General features: G+C 34.0%; 1 protein-coding gene across 4 annotated transcripts in view; it reads right to left on the bottom strand.

Moving 5' to 3' along the window:
* mwh (multiple wing hairs) overlaps positions 1-19,512 on the bottom strand; it is a 145,619-nt gene that overhangs the window by 21,150 nt on the left and 104,957 nt on the right. For all 4 annotated transcript variants that reach the window (XM_076117061.1, XM_076117063.1, XM_076117062.1 and 1 more), the window contains one exon: positions 4,223-4,286. In XM_076117061.1, coding sequence (XP_075973176.1) covers positions 4,223-4,286 — 64 coding nt within the window. The remainder of the gene's footprint in view (positions 1-4,222; positions 4,287-19,512) is intronic.

The raw sequence follows: 19,512 nt of genomic DNA, 5'->3' as shown, positions 1-19,512 counted from the left end.
GTATTACTTCAAGGGCAAATTGCTTTAATTAAAATTTTAATCGATAAATTACTTTATTGAAGTGTTAGTATATTTATGTTATGAAGAGAAAATCAAAACCGCTAACACTAATTGGGGCACGTAAATTGCAGGTTTGATTCCCAGTCGAAGAAATTTGTTCGGATTTTCTTTTTAAGATTAGTAGCGAGACTAGTTGAAGGTTTGTCTACAAAATGATGATTAACGTTATAAATCTTTACTCATATTATAAATGCAGAAGTAACTGTCTGTCTTTTCTTCCAAACAAAGCCACTTAGACGATTTGTGAAGATATATTGTTGAAAGATAGTTTTAGACCCATAAGACATAGGATTGCTTTTATTTGGTAAACCTCACGGGAACGGGTAATAAGCCAAATAGTATAGTCTACGAAGACGGAATTGCTAAGACTGAACATGTTAATAAACTACGTGATAAATAAAAAGCAGACAACGTTTTACGAAAAATAGGATTTGAACCCGTTACTACAAAAGTAGGTACCTATAGTGCAACAGCAAAAAGAACTATAAATCAAAAAGATTTCTACTTTGATCCACAATAATCCTAAGCTTCACACTCGTAAACTTAACTCATTAGCTGCAGCTAATTCTTAGAACAGTACCAAAGAAAATGACAGACCACATACATTCATACAATAGTCATTTTGTATGAAAATGTATGAAAAACAACACATTTTTCCCACATTACCGCTGCTTAGCACAATAAGTAGTGACATTTATACACAAAGATGCATTTGCGGGTAGTTGAAAAATTAGTCATACATTGTAATTGAAATATGACCCTTACTGTGAAGTGCTAAGGTTGAAAATTAATTGGAGCATAGTTTGGTAGTTATGTCGTAAGTTGGCCGTGTCCTATTGTTTGTTTAAGCATGACATATGATTCGAGTGATATAGTTTTTATGAGGCTAATCTGTTCTTTTTAATTAAAGATGAAGATTGTTCGTTTGGGAGCACTTTTCTTTAGAACTGCTCGATTGATTTGCAACTAGGCGTTATAGAAATGGGTTTAAAAATCACTATTTATTATTGTAAATTCAAGAAATTAACAGTGATAGTCGAGTGGTGGTATACGTATCCAACGTATTTGTTTTACGGTTTGAACCAGAGACAAAATCAATGACTTTTCGAAGTTATGTGTGTTTTAGAAAAAAATATCACTTGTTCCAACGGTGAAGGAAAACATCGTGATGAAAACTTGCATGCCTAAAAATGCGGTCAGTCATAATTGAGGAAATATGAGTTTAATTTTTACATTACATACAATATCATAACATTAGAATATAAGTTCCTGTTTTATAGAGAAAAGATGGATAACCTTTAATAAAAAATCATATAAGGACACCGGTAGCTAAACTATGTTATCTTTTTACGAGTGTTTAAAAGTCATGTTTAATATATTGTTAGAAATTCCTCCATTGCGTTCAAAAGAATAAGGAAACAATAATAAATTTGTTAACAAAAAACGTTCTTGAGAACTTTCACTATAGTACAACAACTTTGTAGAGAGATGCATGCACGGTATATCAAGATTTTAATTAATAATGTCTAAACATGTAGTAAAACATTAATAAACAACTATGTGTATTTTTTTCGATATATAATTGCAGTATCAAACTGGTCACCATTAATTGCCCAAACCTATGAGTCACTGATGTTCTAAATTCTGAATTTTGTGAATATATACAAGGCTCTCTTCTAAGTTGTTAGACTATAAGACTGTTGTGATAGTTAACTTTAAATTATTTTAACGAAAGATATCTTCATTAATTGATTGTGAAAAACTGTTCGTTGTCAATTATGTAACGTATCACTGATCCACAATCTTTTTACCTTTATTGTACAATGTAGGGTGAAATGCCCTATTATGGGTTTATAAAGAACCATATTTTATGGGAAATTTCCCTATGGGAAAAAAGTCTGATTTTGTGTACGTATGTATGGATCATTAATAATTATATAAATATGTAACCAAAACCTCTATGAGTTAGTAAAATTTGCGGTGAACCTAAAGCTTTTAAAGGCTCCTATTAATGAGTTTGTATAGTTTTCACGAATTTGAGATTTTAAACCGATCTGAGGTCCTTGTTAATTTCGCAAGAACAATTTCTAAAGTATTTTTAAACACCAAGCGATAAAAACGACTGAAGGAAATGTAGGTACTCTTGAGTTTATTGAATTATTCGCGAGCGCAATCAGGTACAGGGCTGAAAATAGATGTCACGCCATGTATAGCCCGTTTAGGACACATTATTGTTCGTCACGCAACTTGTTAACCATCTCCTTATAAATACTAATTCATACAGACAATATGTGCATGCACGTTTTATTAAAAGTAATATGTACAGTCCCGGGCTAAATAACTGCATAACATCGGCTTATAACCCAGCATTTAAAAACATACCTCGTAATAATCTTTGAGACAAAAAAACATCACCTTATATATATATATCTGTCCAGAGATGGCGGAGCTGTAGTCAAAAATACATAGAAAAACAACCACTCAAGCATAGTACTCTTTTGTTGTGTACGTTTTTGCTACCAACAAACCTATTTAGTAAGTTTTCTGAACTCACTTGGTGAGTTGCTGGCGACCAATGTGTTAAAAGTCAGTGAAAAGAAAGTAAATCATCAATATGACTGTACAGTAATTTATACTTCATAACTCTTTGACTCCATTTTTTTTCTCATAACCATTAATATCGAAAAACAATACTAGCCAATCAACTAGTCAAAAAGCTAGTCGAAATTTCTCTCAGTTTTCCCGTGGTCAAAAGTGAAAAGTGCTAAAACAATATGGACGGTGACTGAGTCATGTACCCTACTTGCAAACTCATTTATCATTAGTTTCGCACGCTCTCATTTAAGAATAGTTTTTGTTAATTGCGACATGCGAATGGAATTGTGTATTAAAATTAATTATTTGTGAACACCAATTGTTTTAGAAATGTTCTGAATGGATGAAAGTAGAATTAGAGTTTTGTGAACATTATTGATGACTAGACCCGCTGAACGTTGACTCGTAAATTATATTTTGAGTAAAAGCTGATTTTTGACATTGTGTCTTCAACAACTCTCGAAAATCTTTTTCCGTGAAAGTGTGACTAGTGTAGGGAGTGAGAAGGAAAAGGCGATTGTCACTTAGTAGGGTGTTACTTCGGAAAAGGTTGAGAATATTTTGATTGTTTCTTTGGTCATAATGGAGTCAAACGTATATTTAATCACTACATAGTATAAAGCAAAGTCGCTTTCCGCGTCTGTCCCTATGTGTGTATATCACATAAACCTTCCTCTGTAAGAAAAGTTGTAAAGGTTTTTCATAAATTATGCATATGGCCACTATTAGGCATAAAAAACAAAAGTATTAGTGGGATTCACTGAATAAAAATACTTTAACTTCTCATCTATGATTAAAAAAGATCTGTTTAGAAAATATATAGCAAATTCATTCTTAATTAAAGGAATGTCTATAAAAAGATGCAAACATTTTTCTACTCAATTTTATCGCTTATAACCACATAGTGTCATGCGAAAGAATTCTTTGATGTAGGTGTAAATCAATTAAATGGTTCCACTACATGAATCTTAGGACGTGTTATTACTATCAGAATGAAAGTGAAAGAAAATGGCGCTTGTAAGTAGTTTTACATAGTTTGATTTATACCTTGGACGTTTTTATAGATTTCTATGACAACCGTAGAGCAGTGTTTAAGAGGATTTCATGATAAATTTGATCCTTTTATATCCCTCCGGACCATTTCCTGTGATATGGGAGTGGGTAAGTCTAAATTGAGAACCTTGCAATCATTTTGAAACTGTCTTAAAGAACTCTAAGCTGTGCACGGTTTCTTCACGATGCTTTATTTCGTCAAAATAATTATAACTTGGAAAAGACTGCTTACAAGGAATTACAAAAGTTGTTAAATTATAGAATTCTTATACCCTTAGGTCTCTTAAATCCTCCAGTATATATCACCACTATCCCGAATCCCACACGTAACATAAATATTATCTTCTTGGTCGTCGAAGTTTTTTTTTTTGTTTAGCCTTGTGTCGATCTTGGCTTTACGCCTAATTCTACCAATATCGCAGTATTCAAATGATATATCAAAAATTATTTTTGACTGCTGCAACTGTGAAGAAACAAAAAAAACATATTGGGCAATGTATAAAGAGTGATTTACCTTAGAGACCGGCTCCTCACTCCAGCCTCCGCTGTTCGCCATCCCCTCCAGTAACGTGAGCTCACTGAAACAATTAAAGCAGACACTGAACATAACATGCAAATCACACATTTCATCAATTTGTTTATTGTAGTCAACAAAAAATGTAAAATAACTTTGAAGTTAATATAAATTAGTAATTTTATTATTTCCACACATAATAATGCTTCTGAAAATGTGACAGTGTACATACACTGTATTTGAAGAATTGTTCCTACGGAACCAAAGGCGTTGATTCGTTTTTCATAACTTATTGCTCCTTTTATTTGTGTGATCCACAAATAATTGTTTCGGGTCAGATTGTGCTTTGTGTCCGTTGTAAAAGTCCCCTAGACACAAGAGTAATTCTTAGTGCGGGAGTTGTCTTTTTTTACCAGTTGTATTTTTACCATATCCACTCGGTTCTCAATTATAGTTGAAAACTGCCACTCTGTATGCGAGTGATTTATAAATGGCTTGATTTGGCGGAAAAAATAAGGCAAGTCATTAAAACATAATATTATTTGTGTCCTATTTTCTACGCAATATTTATTAAGCATCGTCGATTAAAGAGTTAAATGGGAAATCAAGTAGCTGTTCAATTGACGTGAACAATAATTCACGATTTCACAGATCAATAAATGTATCCGTCTATCATTTCAAAGGAAAAACTACATCAAAATGTATACACAGCATATTTTGTCCCACTTTCTTAGTAACGACTATCATCGTATTATTGAAATCGCCCGCGGAAAATGAGATTTCTAATAACTGTCACGGAACCAGGTGAAGAGCTCTATTTTCTAAGAAAATGTTAGTGATTAGAGGTCTTCTATTCTGGTTTTATAAGTGGATGTAATTTTGTTAGTAAAGTTTCGATGCGGGTTAGAAAATGGATGAAATAGCGGAAAATGTGAATTATCTTGGCCGTGTCGTTGTTAGTGATTACGTGTTTCTTAACAGGAACGTTGTAATTAATTAGGCGAGTAAATTAACTGATTAAAACATGATTACAGTAGCGCAATTTTGTATAGTCTGTACTGTCGAGTATCGAGAGGTTGACATTTAAAATGTACTGCCAAAATAGTTTCTACCACGCCCGCTAGAGGCGTTGAACCGAATGTCATACAAAATATCGATAACTAACCGGTTGTCGATAGTCGATATTGGTAGAGAATTACGGTACAGTTTCTGACGTATACGCAAATTACTACTTCTTATTTGAAGTGGACCATGTCATTGAAAATTTGAATGTAAGATAGAGATAAGATGTTTTATATTAAAAAAATATATATATTCATGGAGTACATTCGTTTGCGATGGCCAGTTAATTGAAACCAGTCGACTGCCCAAGAGAGTTTAAAATTAAGTTTTTAATTGTTTTCTGCAGTATACGTTCTATTATGAATCAGCGAATAAGTTTTCGATGTAATATAATATTGATAATGTTTATCACGCAATTTCATTTGTTTCGATGTTTAAGCTGTAGTACAAGCTGCAACATAGGGCATTTTTTACCAATGACTGTCCCACTGCTAGACAAGGGTTTCCTCCCAAACAAGACTGGGCTTTGACCTTGAGTCCACCTCGCAGTACATGTGCGAAATGGAAGAATATTAAATGCTTCTTAAACTATCTTACAAGAATATGAGATATGCTTGTTTAATGTATAAATATTTAATTAACTACCAGGCAGAGCAAGGTCATAAACAAAATTAATACGTTTAGAAATTATCGTTTAAAAAAGTACGAGAAAACTTAGTTGTTTAACAACCTTGTCCTTTATCATCTCATATCGATAAATATTTTCACTTTATAATAAATCATATTTTACAATTAAACTTAGTAATAATTAAAAACCAAGTCTAAGCGAGTCCCATTATATCGATTTCCGTTTTCAATCGTAACATGATCGAATCGATTCAGTTTATCGATTACGCAATCGTATAACGTTCTGTGAAATCGAGGATCGATTATGTAAAAGTTTTTGGTGCAGGAAGTTAGAAATTTGGACCGTTGAATAGAATCTAGCTTAGAGTGTTTATATTCTAGATCTAGATATGCAGAATGAGTGATATGAATGTGCCCACACTAATGTAAGAAGTTGAAAAACAAATAAAGTTTAAGCTTTGATAGCATTTCTTACGATGATACACTTCAAAATATGTAATATATGAATATTAACAGTTTGTTTGTCTGTTTGATCTTATCTCAGAAACCACTGGTTCGAATTGAACAAATAATTATGTGTCCAATAGTAGCTTGAGGAAGGCTCTTGGCTGTAAAAGATGACGCTATGACCTACAGAAGCTAAGCAGCAATATGTACAAATGTAAAAATTAAGTCCACACGAACGAAATCGCTGTGAACGATTTTTTTTTTATATGATACAGTTATATCTCAGATTTATGAACACACTAACTAATAAAATCCTTGCTCTTTTACTCTTACTTCTTCAGATGTAGTGTAGCAAAGACAGTATTCATTTAAATTGCTATAGAATTTTCCCACTTTCGAATAGTTCCACATTACACTATCTTTATCCTATCTGTAATTTGTAAAGATAACTTCATATCATCAGACAATTTCTCCACCCTAACCTTTAACAAATCTAAGTCACAGAGCCCATTTACAAATACTATAGAATTTGTATAAACCGGCTCTGAAAGCAGTCAGATGACAGGGCAGTCACGATAAAGATATATTGCAGTAGTTCAGCCTAAGGGGCATACGGTATTGTTGTGCTTCTAAATTGGATAAATGATTTTGTAGTTTATCTTATAACACCAACAGCGGCTGCGGATAATTACAAGGGTTGGGTCTAACTATTGCGTTAAGCACAGCTCTCTTGAGTTTTTCTAATTTCTATTGGAATATTTTCAATAGTGGTTTCGCCACGCCGCTACCATTGCCTTGGGAGGTCGTGGGTTCGATTCCCACACGGAAGAGTTATTTGTGCGATCCACAATAATTGTTTCGGGTCTGGTTGTACTTTGTGTAGTTTTGTATAAGTCCCAGCGACACAAAATCAATTATTAATGCGGTAGTGGTTTAAAAAAAAAGGGGAGCTCAGATTATAACATGACTGGTTCTATATACCTATGCCAGTAAGCTCTGTCTCTGTTAAATGGGATCTACAATAGCAGTTACAAAAACTGTTTACGAAATACATCTCTATTTAAACCATCGTGTATAACAAGCGTGATTTTATGAAAAAATAAACTAGTATTTTCCTGTCTACAGTTCCTTGAACCAAATCGTTCTAATCTATACTAATATTATAAAGCTGAAGAGTTTGTTTGTTTGTTTGAATGCGCTAATCTCAGGAACTACTGGTCCGATTTGAAAAATTCTTTCAGTGTTAGATAGTCCATTTATCGAGGAAGGCTATAGGCTATATATCATCACGCTACGACCAATAGGAGCAGAGAAGCAATAAAAAATGTTACAAAAACGGGAAAAATTTTCGCCCATTCTCTCTTATGTGACGCAAGCGAAGTTGCGCGGGTCAGCTAATATAATATAACTAAGTCAAAATTGTTAAAAATATATTCTTCAAGCCCCAGTGCATTTTAGAAATCCCATAGAATTTGTTTCAACCGTTCGCTCTGCAGTGAGTAAAGTGTTTATCTACGTATAGTGGAATAATAGGGTCGCCACGATAAAGTCATATCACAGTAGTCTAGCCTCGGGGGAGTACGGTAAATTGTTTAGAATTTCAGATCGGATCTGTTACAGACTTGTTTGGATACTATAATTTATTTGTAATGTATAGTTATAGAGTAGAGTATATTATTTTGTTTAAATTGATACAAGTTTGAATGCATGTAGTCTTAAAAATATTTATTAAAATCCTGTATTGCAGGTGTTATATACGAGTATTCACTTAATTTTATTATTCTATGTTTAATGTAATAAAAAAATCTACTAGATTCATGAGCCATTGCGTCAGAAAAGTCGCAGAAGAGGAGTAAGTATTGTGAGTTTTTTGGAGGAAGAGAGGTTTTTAAAATAACTTATAAGGTCAGTAATACGATTAACAGCAATTATTATTTCTTAGTAAGTCATATATGGTAGTACATAATAATATGTATTTTTGGGGCTAGCCTTTTAACGAGATTTGGAAATCATAAAAAATCAAACCTATAAATCAGAATTTCTCAAAGAAAGAAGTAAGAAATGCTCAAAGCATAATCGCCATAATATCAACAAGAAAGTTTCGAGTCAAACCGTTTGTTCTTCAAGTATAACAATTTACCGAACAATACAGTACGTACAGTCAACGTCAAAAATACGTATATCACATTTTCAATTGTACTTTTTATATAAAAAAACTCAATTGAATATTTGCTATTAATCAACAACCAATACGCAATGATTGTAAAATTACTTTGAAGTTAATAAACAGCAGTTTTTTTACTATTTTCATTGAATAAATGGTTTTTAAAATGTGACATATATGTATATTCATACTTATTTTTGAAGTTGACTGTAAAAATAAGGTGTATACCTATTTTTGACATTGACTGTACAAATAAGGTGTATACTTATTTTTGACGTCGCCTGTACAAATAACACAGATGATAAAATAATACAGACTAACTGGATAGGCAATAAAGTGTACGGGATCCGCGGCGAGACGAATTGCCGTCCCCAATAGCTTTCGGTTTGTTCCCGGATCGTGTTGTTGTTGCTTTGAATTGTACGTTGGTAATGTTAGCTTACAGTGGTACCAAAATAGCTAGAACATTCGCTTTTCAAGTGGCTTTAAAACCTGGGCAATACGCCACTGCCTTTATTTTTGGTGAGGGAAATAAACACAACAAAATCATGCGAGTATAAGGTTGTTTAAATAGCAGATTAATATGAAATAGCTTATTAAATAGGTATGCAAAATAATCAATAATATTACTTGGCTACAGTTGTGAACTTAAGCTCTTGCCTCTCTTATATTTCTCGAGAAAACTAGTGCCTAGCAGTGGGATAATTTTAGGCCTCGAGTCCACTTTTCTGGATTGGGGACCTTGCATGCACTAAAACCATACCTCAAAGAAATTTTAGGGATGCAAGGTACAAGTGATAATTGTTATTTCTAATACCCAAATAACTTCAAAAAGTCATTGATGTGTTGACTTGGGTTCGAATCGTTGCCAACTTACGTGGAATGTGCAAGCTTAAACCATTTGGCTATCACTAGCCCTGTGGAAAAGTAATGGATTAAAATTATTGTTTTTTTTCTGTGTCATAATTACAATAGTACTATCATTCCATAATAATCATATTCAGAGCACGTACAACAATCGTTATTCTATCGACATATTGGTTGCATAATGCATAACACTGTCGTTTCTTGTAATCGATTCGCACGTGAATATACTAGAATCGATTAAATCGATTGATCAATCAGAATCGTATTATTTATCTGTCATCTGTCGGGATTTTTTTAAACTGTGACAGTTTATTGATTGATTACCGTTGGCTATAAATTGATGGGATGATGGAAAGAAATAAGAAAAAATGAAACGAAAGAAAAATTGCAATACTATAAACTAAACGGGTCTTTAACGCGTTGAAATAAAATAAATGAAATTGAAGACCCTATGAAAAATTTTATTACAAACTAGCTGACCCGCGCAACTTCGCTTGCGTCACTGAAGAGAATGGGTCAAAATTTTCCCCGTTTTCGTAACATTTTTCGTTGCTACTCCGCTCCTAATGACCGTAGCGTGATGATATATAGCCTATAGCCTTCCTCGATAAATAGGCTATCTAACACTGAAAGAATTTTTCAAATCGGTCCAGTAGTTCCTGAGATTAGCGCGTTCAAACAAACAAACAAACAAACAAACTCTTCAGCTTTATAAAATTACTAGCTGACCCGCGCAACTTCGCTTGCGTCACATAAGAGAGATTGGGTCAAAAATTTCCCCGTTTTTATAACATTTTTTATTGCTACTCTGCTCCTATTGATATATAGCCTATAACCTTCCTCGATAAATGGACTATCTAACACTGAAAGAATTTTTCAAATCGGACCAGTAGTTTCTGAGATTAGCGCGTTCAAACAAACAAACAAACAAACAAACAATCAAACAAACAAACTCTTCAGCTTTATAATATTAGTATAGATAAGTATAGATTAGACTCAAGATAGTTATTTATATTAGGTAAACAGGGGTGTCACGGATATTCTCATCTGCATCCTTAAATGCGGAACATCTGCGTCAATTCATTTCATGCATTTTACATCCGCGGATTTCTATAAATTCGTATCCGCAACAATCTTATTTCGGAGCTCCGAGTTTTGTAAAGAACGAGCGTAAGAATAGTTCATACCTTACACAATAATGTTCATTGCTTAAAAAAAAATTGTGTGGGCTCTATAACAATCTAATTTCTACACATCAACTCCAAATATTATCTATAAACTATACAAAAGTACATGACCGTCTTTTATACTATTCGAAATGGACATTTCTCTATTTAGTTCCCAATAGATCGATAAGTCAATAACCTACAAAGTAAATAAAATAAACATTGTACATTAGAATACCGCAAACATGACCTACCTCAAGGTATGCACGACTAAAGTATAATACAAGCATGGACATGAAATTTTGTCATTAGTACAGGGACGAACTAAGTACTGCAGAGTAAGAAAATATTTCTCTGAATTCTCATTTATGGACTCGAGAGCTTAACCTTCTTATTTATTTTTGGATTCGAGAACTAAACCCTTCCTTTTCTTGTTCTTCTATTCTTAGTACGACAGTTATTTTTTAAAGACTTAAACCAAAAAAGGAATAAAATACAGTTATGTTCGGAAAACTTACAAAAGTAATTATTTTTACACCTTAATGTTCCACTGCTGGCCAAGGGTCTCCTCCCGAATAAAGGAGGAGTTAGGCCTTGAGCCCACCACGCTGGCCATCAGCGGGTAGGGGACTTTGCTTACATGCATACAATTTTTTAACGTGCAAGTTACTATCAGGATGTTTTGCGTTGCCTCGGGTTCGAACCCTCGACCACTTTAGTGGGAGGTACACTAACTTCCAAAACAAAAGTTATATAAAGCCTAAAAATGGTAATCTATGTATCCGTAATAAAATCTTTAGAATATTTATTATTGGCGTGCGTTAAATGAAAAGACTCCATAGTTATAATATTAAAGTCACTGACGGGCCCACAGGACCAACGACATAATTTTATGAGATTCGTTTCAAATTTAACCTCGGCCGGCGCCTTTGGTATGCTAATTTCTTTAAGGAGGAATCCACTTATGGGCTTTGAATTATTGCATAGTAAATATGCATACACACTTGTACACGTTGAAGTACAAGCACAGTACGCCAGATGTCTGCGGTTTAAAAAAAAGGAAATATAGGGACAAGGTTATAAGTAAAATTCTAAATCGATCAGCTAAAAAACGCATAGAGACCACGTTTTTACTATCACAATGACTGATTCCATTTCCAAATGAATAAAATAATGATTGACTTTAAGTAAGGGATAGACAGCTATTTGGCCTAATTAAGCTTACCCCGGACAAAATAATTATGTCACGCTATGAACTCATTTGTTACTTTTGAAATCTTGAGTGTATAGAATAATAAAATCAGTGTCTGTCTTTTACTAGCCAATCCTTACTACAACGCAAAGGATGCCGACGCGATAGCACGCATTAAGTTCTTAGTCATAAAATAATAATCATTGGAGAATAGATTGTAAAGGCCATAGTTAAATTGTTAATAATAATAATAATATTTAATAAGCCGTTTGAATTGAATTTAAGACAATAAGTTTAAGTACTGCAGTTAATTGCAATAATTAAACTAGTACATTGACCACAGTCGGCGTGGAACTGTAGTCAGTGCAAACTTGTGACGTCATATTATGGCCTTTTTAACCCATTACTGAGCCACTGCTGTGCAAGGGTCCCTTCTTGAATTGAGAGAGGAGTTAGGCCTGAAGTCCACTACGCTGGCCATGTGCTGGCTAGGGACTTTAAATGCCCTCAAGAAGTGGGTGTTTAAAAAGTAGGGAAATATTTAAAATTGATATTATTTTATTGTTTTTAAAATCTCCCGCTATTTAAAACCATGTATTATTTTGGATGTGCATAGGCAGTATGTGAAAACTAGTCCAACCCGGGCGAAGCGTTTCACTAGTCTTCGATATCATACTTACCCCTGATTCCTAAATACATTAGCAGTAGTTTATCTAATCAATAGCGCTTTTTTGTATGAGTTTAAACGCTATTGAATAGATAAACTGCCGCTAAATGTGCCTCAGAAACCGGGGGTTAGTCATCCAATGATCTGAATGATCCTACATTGACATTGCTCAGGCTAACAAAGGCTATTAAATAATAGTAATCAATGTTGAACGTTATGATTGCCAGGGTAACAAAGGCTTGCATATTTTTTACTCATTTAATTTTGAATAATATTATCTACCTTAATCCGGCACTGCGTTAACGTAGTAAGCACGTTCACAAATCGTGATTCGTTCCGCTTTTCGTATTATTTTTTATTATAAATCTCTACGGGAATTTAAAAGGGCGTGAGAAATCACTGACTTTCTCAATCATTTTTATGACAGTTTTTATACAAAAAATGCTATTTCTGAGAAGTTTATAGATATTGCAGAAATGACCGAGATTTTGAGGAAGGAGGAGAAATTAGTTTCATCTCAGTAGGAATTACTGGTATACTTTTAATCCATCGCTTGATTGGTTTATCCGTGTCATCTCATAAAAAAAAAACTTCTTTAGGACAAAAAAATCTGTAGTTTATATCAATTGCTACTTGAAACCTAATCATCGTAATTTTGGTATCTTTAGGCTGTCTTTGTGGCGCGGTCGGGAGTATAACTGACTGCTGATCATAAGGTCTCGGGTTTCATATCCGGGTCGGGCAAAGTACTACAAGTCTTTTCTAAATTATATTACAATACTTTTCAATAGTAACCCGGAGTTTAGTAACGTGCCCGGTAAAAGTCAATAGGCTCGCCCTATTACAAGGGACTAACATTATTAATATCAAAACGTGGGTGTATTTCATACACCTACACCTTCGAGTATAACAGTCGTGACATTCTCATTCGAAGTATTTCTATATAAACATTTACAATTAGCAATAACAATAGCAAAAGCTAACTAAAATTCAAGTTGCGATACCATAGACTTGAACTATAACTATACTTAGCAAACACCATAAGAGTCCCGTTACCAATGTGTTTGACGCACGTTCTTGGGAACTGTTCGAAATGAGTTATTATATTTATGGCACCCGTTCTATGATTGTGTGTGCGAAAGTGTCTTGGAAATTGTTTGAGTGATAATTTGACTTACCTGCTGGTATAAAAGTCTGTTTTTTTATCGTATGGTTAGGGTTCAATCTAGTGTTAAAGTTTTTCAAACGAGACATGGGCTCAAGCCTTTGAAATGGCTTTACAATTATTAACTCTATTGACGACAATTTCTTACGTGACCATTGTTAGCACTCTAGGATACGCATAATGGTATTTGCGTTAATCGCCTTTAACGAAACGACGCTACGTGTTTTTCGTTAAAGTTAAGTCGGTCCCGGTTTTTCTTAATAGATGTTAAACCATGTCAAAGGTTTTTAAATAACCACATACCTACATATACGGAAATAATAAAATCAAATAAAAATTTAGCCAAAGCTTAGAGGAACAGGTCGGACACAAATAATAAAAATATTAAACTACATTCAATAACATACAATTTAATAAAACATTCACCAATCAGTCCACCCCATCGGCCCATAACTTAAACAGCGTTTAATAAAATAGTGCAATAAACAAACGTCCCACGCACTAGATTATTCTGGAAGATTGTTGCATAAACTGAACTTGAGACAAAAAGCCACCGTATATAATAAATTACAAATATACAACCGATAGGAAATGGTAGCAAGAAATCTTGCTGCAGGAATCTTATTGAAGACTGCCCGAGGTATAGAAGAAAGCGTTTTAATATAACGATATAAAATACGCTACATGGTGTGTTTTCCAGCATGCTAAGTTTTAGAGTGCATCCTAGAAGAAATCACAAAATCAAGCAGTTATGTTTTGTGATACATTTATTCACTCGACGCGGTTCCATTCTTGTCGTAGCTGAATTAATAATAATAACCACTCTGCTTCATTTGATTAGGATTTTGATACACGTGAAATAAAAACCTTGCATTTTTATTGTAACTCATGCATTTTTGCAAAGGCTTGCTTTTAGCTTGAAAAATACCTACTCTTGAAAATGATGACTGCTGCTAAATTTTTCGGGTATTTCAAATATTCTTTGTATTGTAATGGTCGGTCAAGGGGTCCTTCCTTGTCCTGTCTTTTTATTAAGTTTGGCACCCTTTAAAAAAAGCTCTACAACGTGATTTTGAATATTTATATATCAAGTCTCCCGTTTTTTTTCATTCAATACATCAATATCATACCAGCCGGAAAACGACAATTTATAAATCGCTAACGCTTGTTACTTGTCCCACATAAAAGCGGGTGCACAAGAATGTAACGCACATTATATTAGCTATTTGGTGCTCTGTTCGCTGTCACTATCTACTTTGTTGCTAGGAGCACTTTGAGCCGGAGTCCCACTAATGTGTTTTATATTTGCAACCATTTCGCTGCTATGCATTCTGTCGATAAACTTATATCATTGACTATAATAAGTGTATAAATTTTACCTATATGAATAAATGATTTGATTTCAATTTATACAATAGTTATTAGTAAACCATCAAAAACTACGCAGGAAGTTATGAAAAGTCATATATCAAAAGTTGATGTTTAGTTATCTAGTCTTGCGAGGATTTTGGTGTACTCGTATTACAAATAACCCTGTAGAGTTAGTAATATTTGGGGTTAATTAAGAGTTAATATAATATGTGCTTTTTGTATTTGCGTATGACAACAAGCCAGTGACAGAATGGGAAAGACGTCGTCGTCACCTCATCCAGAACACTTGCTCTCCGGCTATAAGAGGCATAAGTTAGGTGTATTTTTTTACCCATATGCAATTTTTTAAAGGCAGTTTGCTACCAAGCCGCTTCTAATGTCCAAAGGCTTGTTTCAGTGTAATATTATGTTCATAATAAAGCGCTGCAAGAAGAAATGAATCTCAGGCGAAGAGCAATTCTCGAAATTTTTGTCACTGAAATAACAGTAAACTAAAATGAGATTGATGCACAAAACTGTTTTAACGTGCATTTTCAGCATTTTGTAAAAGAAACTAGATTGACGCTAGATTTTTTTTAATTACGAGAGTCGGGCATCTAGTTAAAGTACCTATTATTTTTTAACGCGTGTGCATGTTTTGTTTCTGTTTTATATACTTTAATTTATCGTATGGTTAGTGGTCAATCTGATGTTAAAGTTGTTCAAGCCATATAATGTTATATGGGAATTAATTTTCTTAGATTGCTTGACGTTTCGGCGCAGGTTACACTGGCCGTGGTCGCAAGTTGCCTCATTCAGCAATTCATTACTCAGTCAGCTTACGACCCCGGCTAGTAATATGAGATAATAAGTACCAATTGTTAATAATAAAGGGCCCACCCTTCACATTAGTTAGTTACGAGACCACACATAATGAGTGACTTTCGGCCATTTCCGTTACTTTATTACAACGTGCTGCCGAAACAATGATGTACATAAACTTGTAATTATATTTCAACTTTCACTGTTTTAATTTTATCGCCATGTTATAATTAATGGACGTGATGAGAGGTCTTCGAAATTAATTAAAAATAGAAAATTATTTACGTTTAAGTTTTGAAGACTTCATTCAACCATTAATAGATAAGAAACTACTTTTATTATGAGAGGAACATGATTAATTACACTTCGTGGCAGAGTGGTTAAGATCGCCACGCCACTAACATTGCGTCGAGAGGGCGTGAGTTCGATTACCACACGGAACAGTTACTAGTGCGATCCACAAATAGTTGTTTCGGTAGTTGTACATTGTGTCCGTTGTTTGTATGCTTGTAAAAATCCCCGCAACGAACTTTTCTGGGTAGTTCTCAGAGCGGGAGTTGTCTATTAAAAAGGAAGAAAAAATTTCTTGATAAAATAATTGAAAAATTTTATTAACGAATTTAGTCTTTAATCACTTGGCTAGAGTGAAGCGTTCAAAGCGTTACCCATCCATAATTCCAGAAGGTGACCCTTAACCTTACAGTGGGGCAGTAAAGTGTTTATTGAAATGAGATAAGTCAAATTCTTGATCATTCCTAAGATTCTTTCAAAGTCTATCTTCTATTTAACGGTAAGCCAAAAATGAATCGCCGTATATTTCTTAATGTTGGTCGGAAATGCGTTATTTTCAAAATAAACTATTTTATTATAAACTGAGATAGAATCCAATTGACTTCCAAATCTATTGGTTATAACTAACCCCTAAGCAATTATTTAACTCAAATCCCACTATGTGGAGGACTCGCGCAAATAAAATGTAGGTTTCTTGAAGAACCGGTTTCGGCCTCGGTCAGACGAGACTTGCAAAAACACATTAAAACTACCTTATTTTGTATGGTTAGTGGCCAGTTTAGGGTCATAGTTGTTCAAGCCTGAAATTTTATGGATAATGAGATTTTATGCCTAGTTTGAATAAGTTGCAAGAAGGAATTGAATGGTATTGATTCTTTGAAAAAGTGTAGTGTATAACAAATAATAATTAAATTATTTATCAGAACAACAGTAATTTGTGTTTGATCCTGTCTGAAATTATCTCTAGATTAAAATTTATCAAAATCATTTTTGTGGTCTAATCAAAAAAGCTTAACTGACAGACAGATTTTCGCTTTATAATACAAGAAGGATTACTTAAAAGTCATTTCCGTATGTCGAGAATACACTTTACTGAACCACTTTATGTAATTCTTGGCCAAAATCTGAATTAGTCATATTCTGAAAATCTTCCCAAACACATTTCAGCGTAAATAACGGTCACCCATCTTCATTACTGTATATAAACTTATCCCTTTACATATCGTTTACCAACCGGTGCCTATCACTACAACCATTTACAGGTTATTGATATACCAATTTGCCGACGTCGAACTGTCAATGTTCAACTGTCAATCTCATTGACTAATATGGTGTGATGATAGAAAGAAAATGTGTCTTAGAAGTTATGGAGTGATGGCTTTTTTAAATGTGATATGTGTATCTATGTGTTGTACTGGATTTATTGCATGGGGCTGCTTTTACAGTAATGAATATGTTTAGTTGTGAACGTGTATACATAATTTAACGCCTGTTATACTTGAAGTATAGGCAGAGATCTATGAAAAGTTGTGAATTTGTGAACTTCTCTGGAATGCATATGTTGAGTTGTGATTGTTTGGGAGTGGAATTGTTTCAGCTTTGAAAACGATATTGAGTGCGTCAAAATGAGAGTCTATGCATAAAAAAGAGAGTAAAGTCAGTCTGAGTATGAAGAAAAATAGAAACCGAGCGTTTATGGAAAGAAAATGATTCCCAAAATGACGAATTGTTCTAGGTTTTACTATTTAAAGATGAGTCAGTTAAGAAATCTAATTTGGATCAAGTCTAACTACAAAGCAGTTCAAATTCTATCTACAAAGCAGAAGCTTTTTTTCATGTTAAGGCAATCAATCTCCTCAATTTATATCAACCAGAAATTTTTCGTATTATGCTAGGGCGATCCAATTCCCGCTGTTAAAAAAGGATTGCGTGACTTTCTTACAGTAAAGTTTGTAAGTTAAAGAATCAAGAATCAGTTAAGTTGAAAAATCATAGGGACCGCAAAAAACTCAACTAAAGCTTTCGGCACATTTTTTTGCGATTTCTTAACCTTTAACGAGGTTTACTTTCCACTGGTCGAGGTTTACGTCACACAATGGCAACCATTGCCATGGTGTGACGTCACTTGAATGGTCAATATCACAGATGAACTGAGTCTGTAAACACTTTGTCCTACTTGTGAACTCGTTAGCAGAATTATTGATTTTGACATCGAACGAGATTTTCTTTTGTTTGGTCTTCCGAGATTTTGTAACTATTGTAATTGGTTTGTTGATATAGATACATGGGAATAAAATGATGTATTTTGGAACTTATATTCTTACCTAGATTAAAAAAAACAAGACCGTATTTATTTTGGCACAGACTCTATATTCGAAAGAGGATTATTGAGGCGCTCATAGCCAGTTGTGCTCACCGATCGGTAAACGATCTTTGGGTTAAGCAACCGTTGGCGCAGTCATTCTATAGATGGGTGTTTGAACGAATAGTGGTATTTGAACTGGGCGTCTGCGTACTTCGAAGGGCACGTAAAAAGACGGTCCCGGTAGTTGTCAATTAAGATAACAGTCGTTAAGCCATGTCAAAGGCCTATCGGCGGCTTGAACAACTTTGACACTAGGTTGACCACAAACCATACGATAGATAGATAGAAGGTTAGCAACGCGTTGTTGCAGTGTTTATGAGCTAAATGGTCAAGACTTCTTCCCCCTTGCATCTTTTGATATGTTTATTATTTGTTATTATAGCGACAACGGAAATAAACAATTTGTGGAATTTTCAGCGTCCTAGCTATAACGATTAATGAGATACAATCTGGTGACAGACGGACAGACAGACAGAGGAGACTAGTAATAGCGTTCCGTTTTTACTCTTTACGTACGGAACTCTAAAAACAACAAAGAAAACAACAAAAATCAGCTCTTAAAATAAACAAAGACATAAAATAGTAAAGTACAAGGATGAAATGGTCACATCTCCATAAATATGAGTGAGACCTGACCGATCATATTGACAACAAGTGAGTGGCATTCCTGTGACTGCTTCATAACTACATGTGAATAATCTGATGCTATCTGCCATCTTTTACTAGTGATGAGATCTAAATATATCGATAAAGTAATTTGTCCAATATGTTGTGTAAGTTTCAATTGATTTCGTGGTTATTTCAAGGCATGCTGAAGGGAACGAAACGACCGATATACAGTCACATTATAATATTTTACAGAATACATTATCAGCCAGTTGTGCTAGTAAAAATCAACAAGTAATAAATCCTAGTGGAGAGGTAAAGGAATACATCGTACAAGAAGCTTTACATGCTTAAAATTTACAGTTGTACAAATGCTACGATTCCAATCCGCATTTGGCCTGCATAGTGTAGTCAAGGCCTCTTCGTATCCTGGGACTAAAACTACGACTAAAATCTATATTTATTTCTTATGTATTTTTAAAAACTACACTAAGTTTCT

Source organism: Anticarsia gemmatalis, chromosome 8, assembly GCF_050436995.1.
Source record: "Anticarsia gemmatalis isolate Benzon Research Colony breed Stoneville strain chromosome 8, ilAntGemm2 primary, whole genome shotgun sequence".
NCBI classification, from domain to species: domain Eukaryota; kingdom Metazoa; phylum Arthropoda; class Insecta; order Lepidoptera; family Erebidae; genus Anticarsia; species Anticarsia gemmatalis.
Note: the sequence above shows the minus strand (reverse complement) of the source record. Positions and strands in the feature narration are given on the sequence as shown.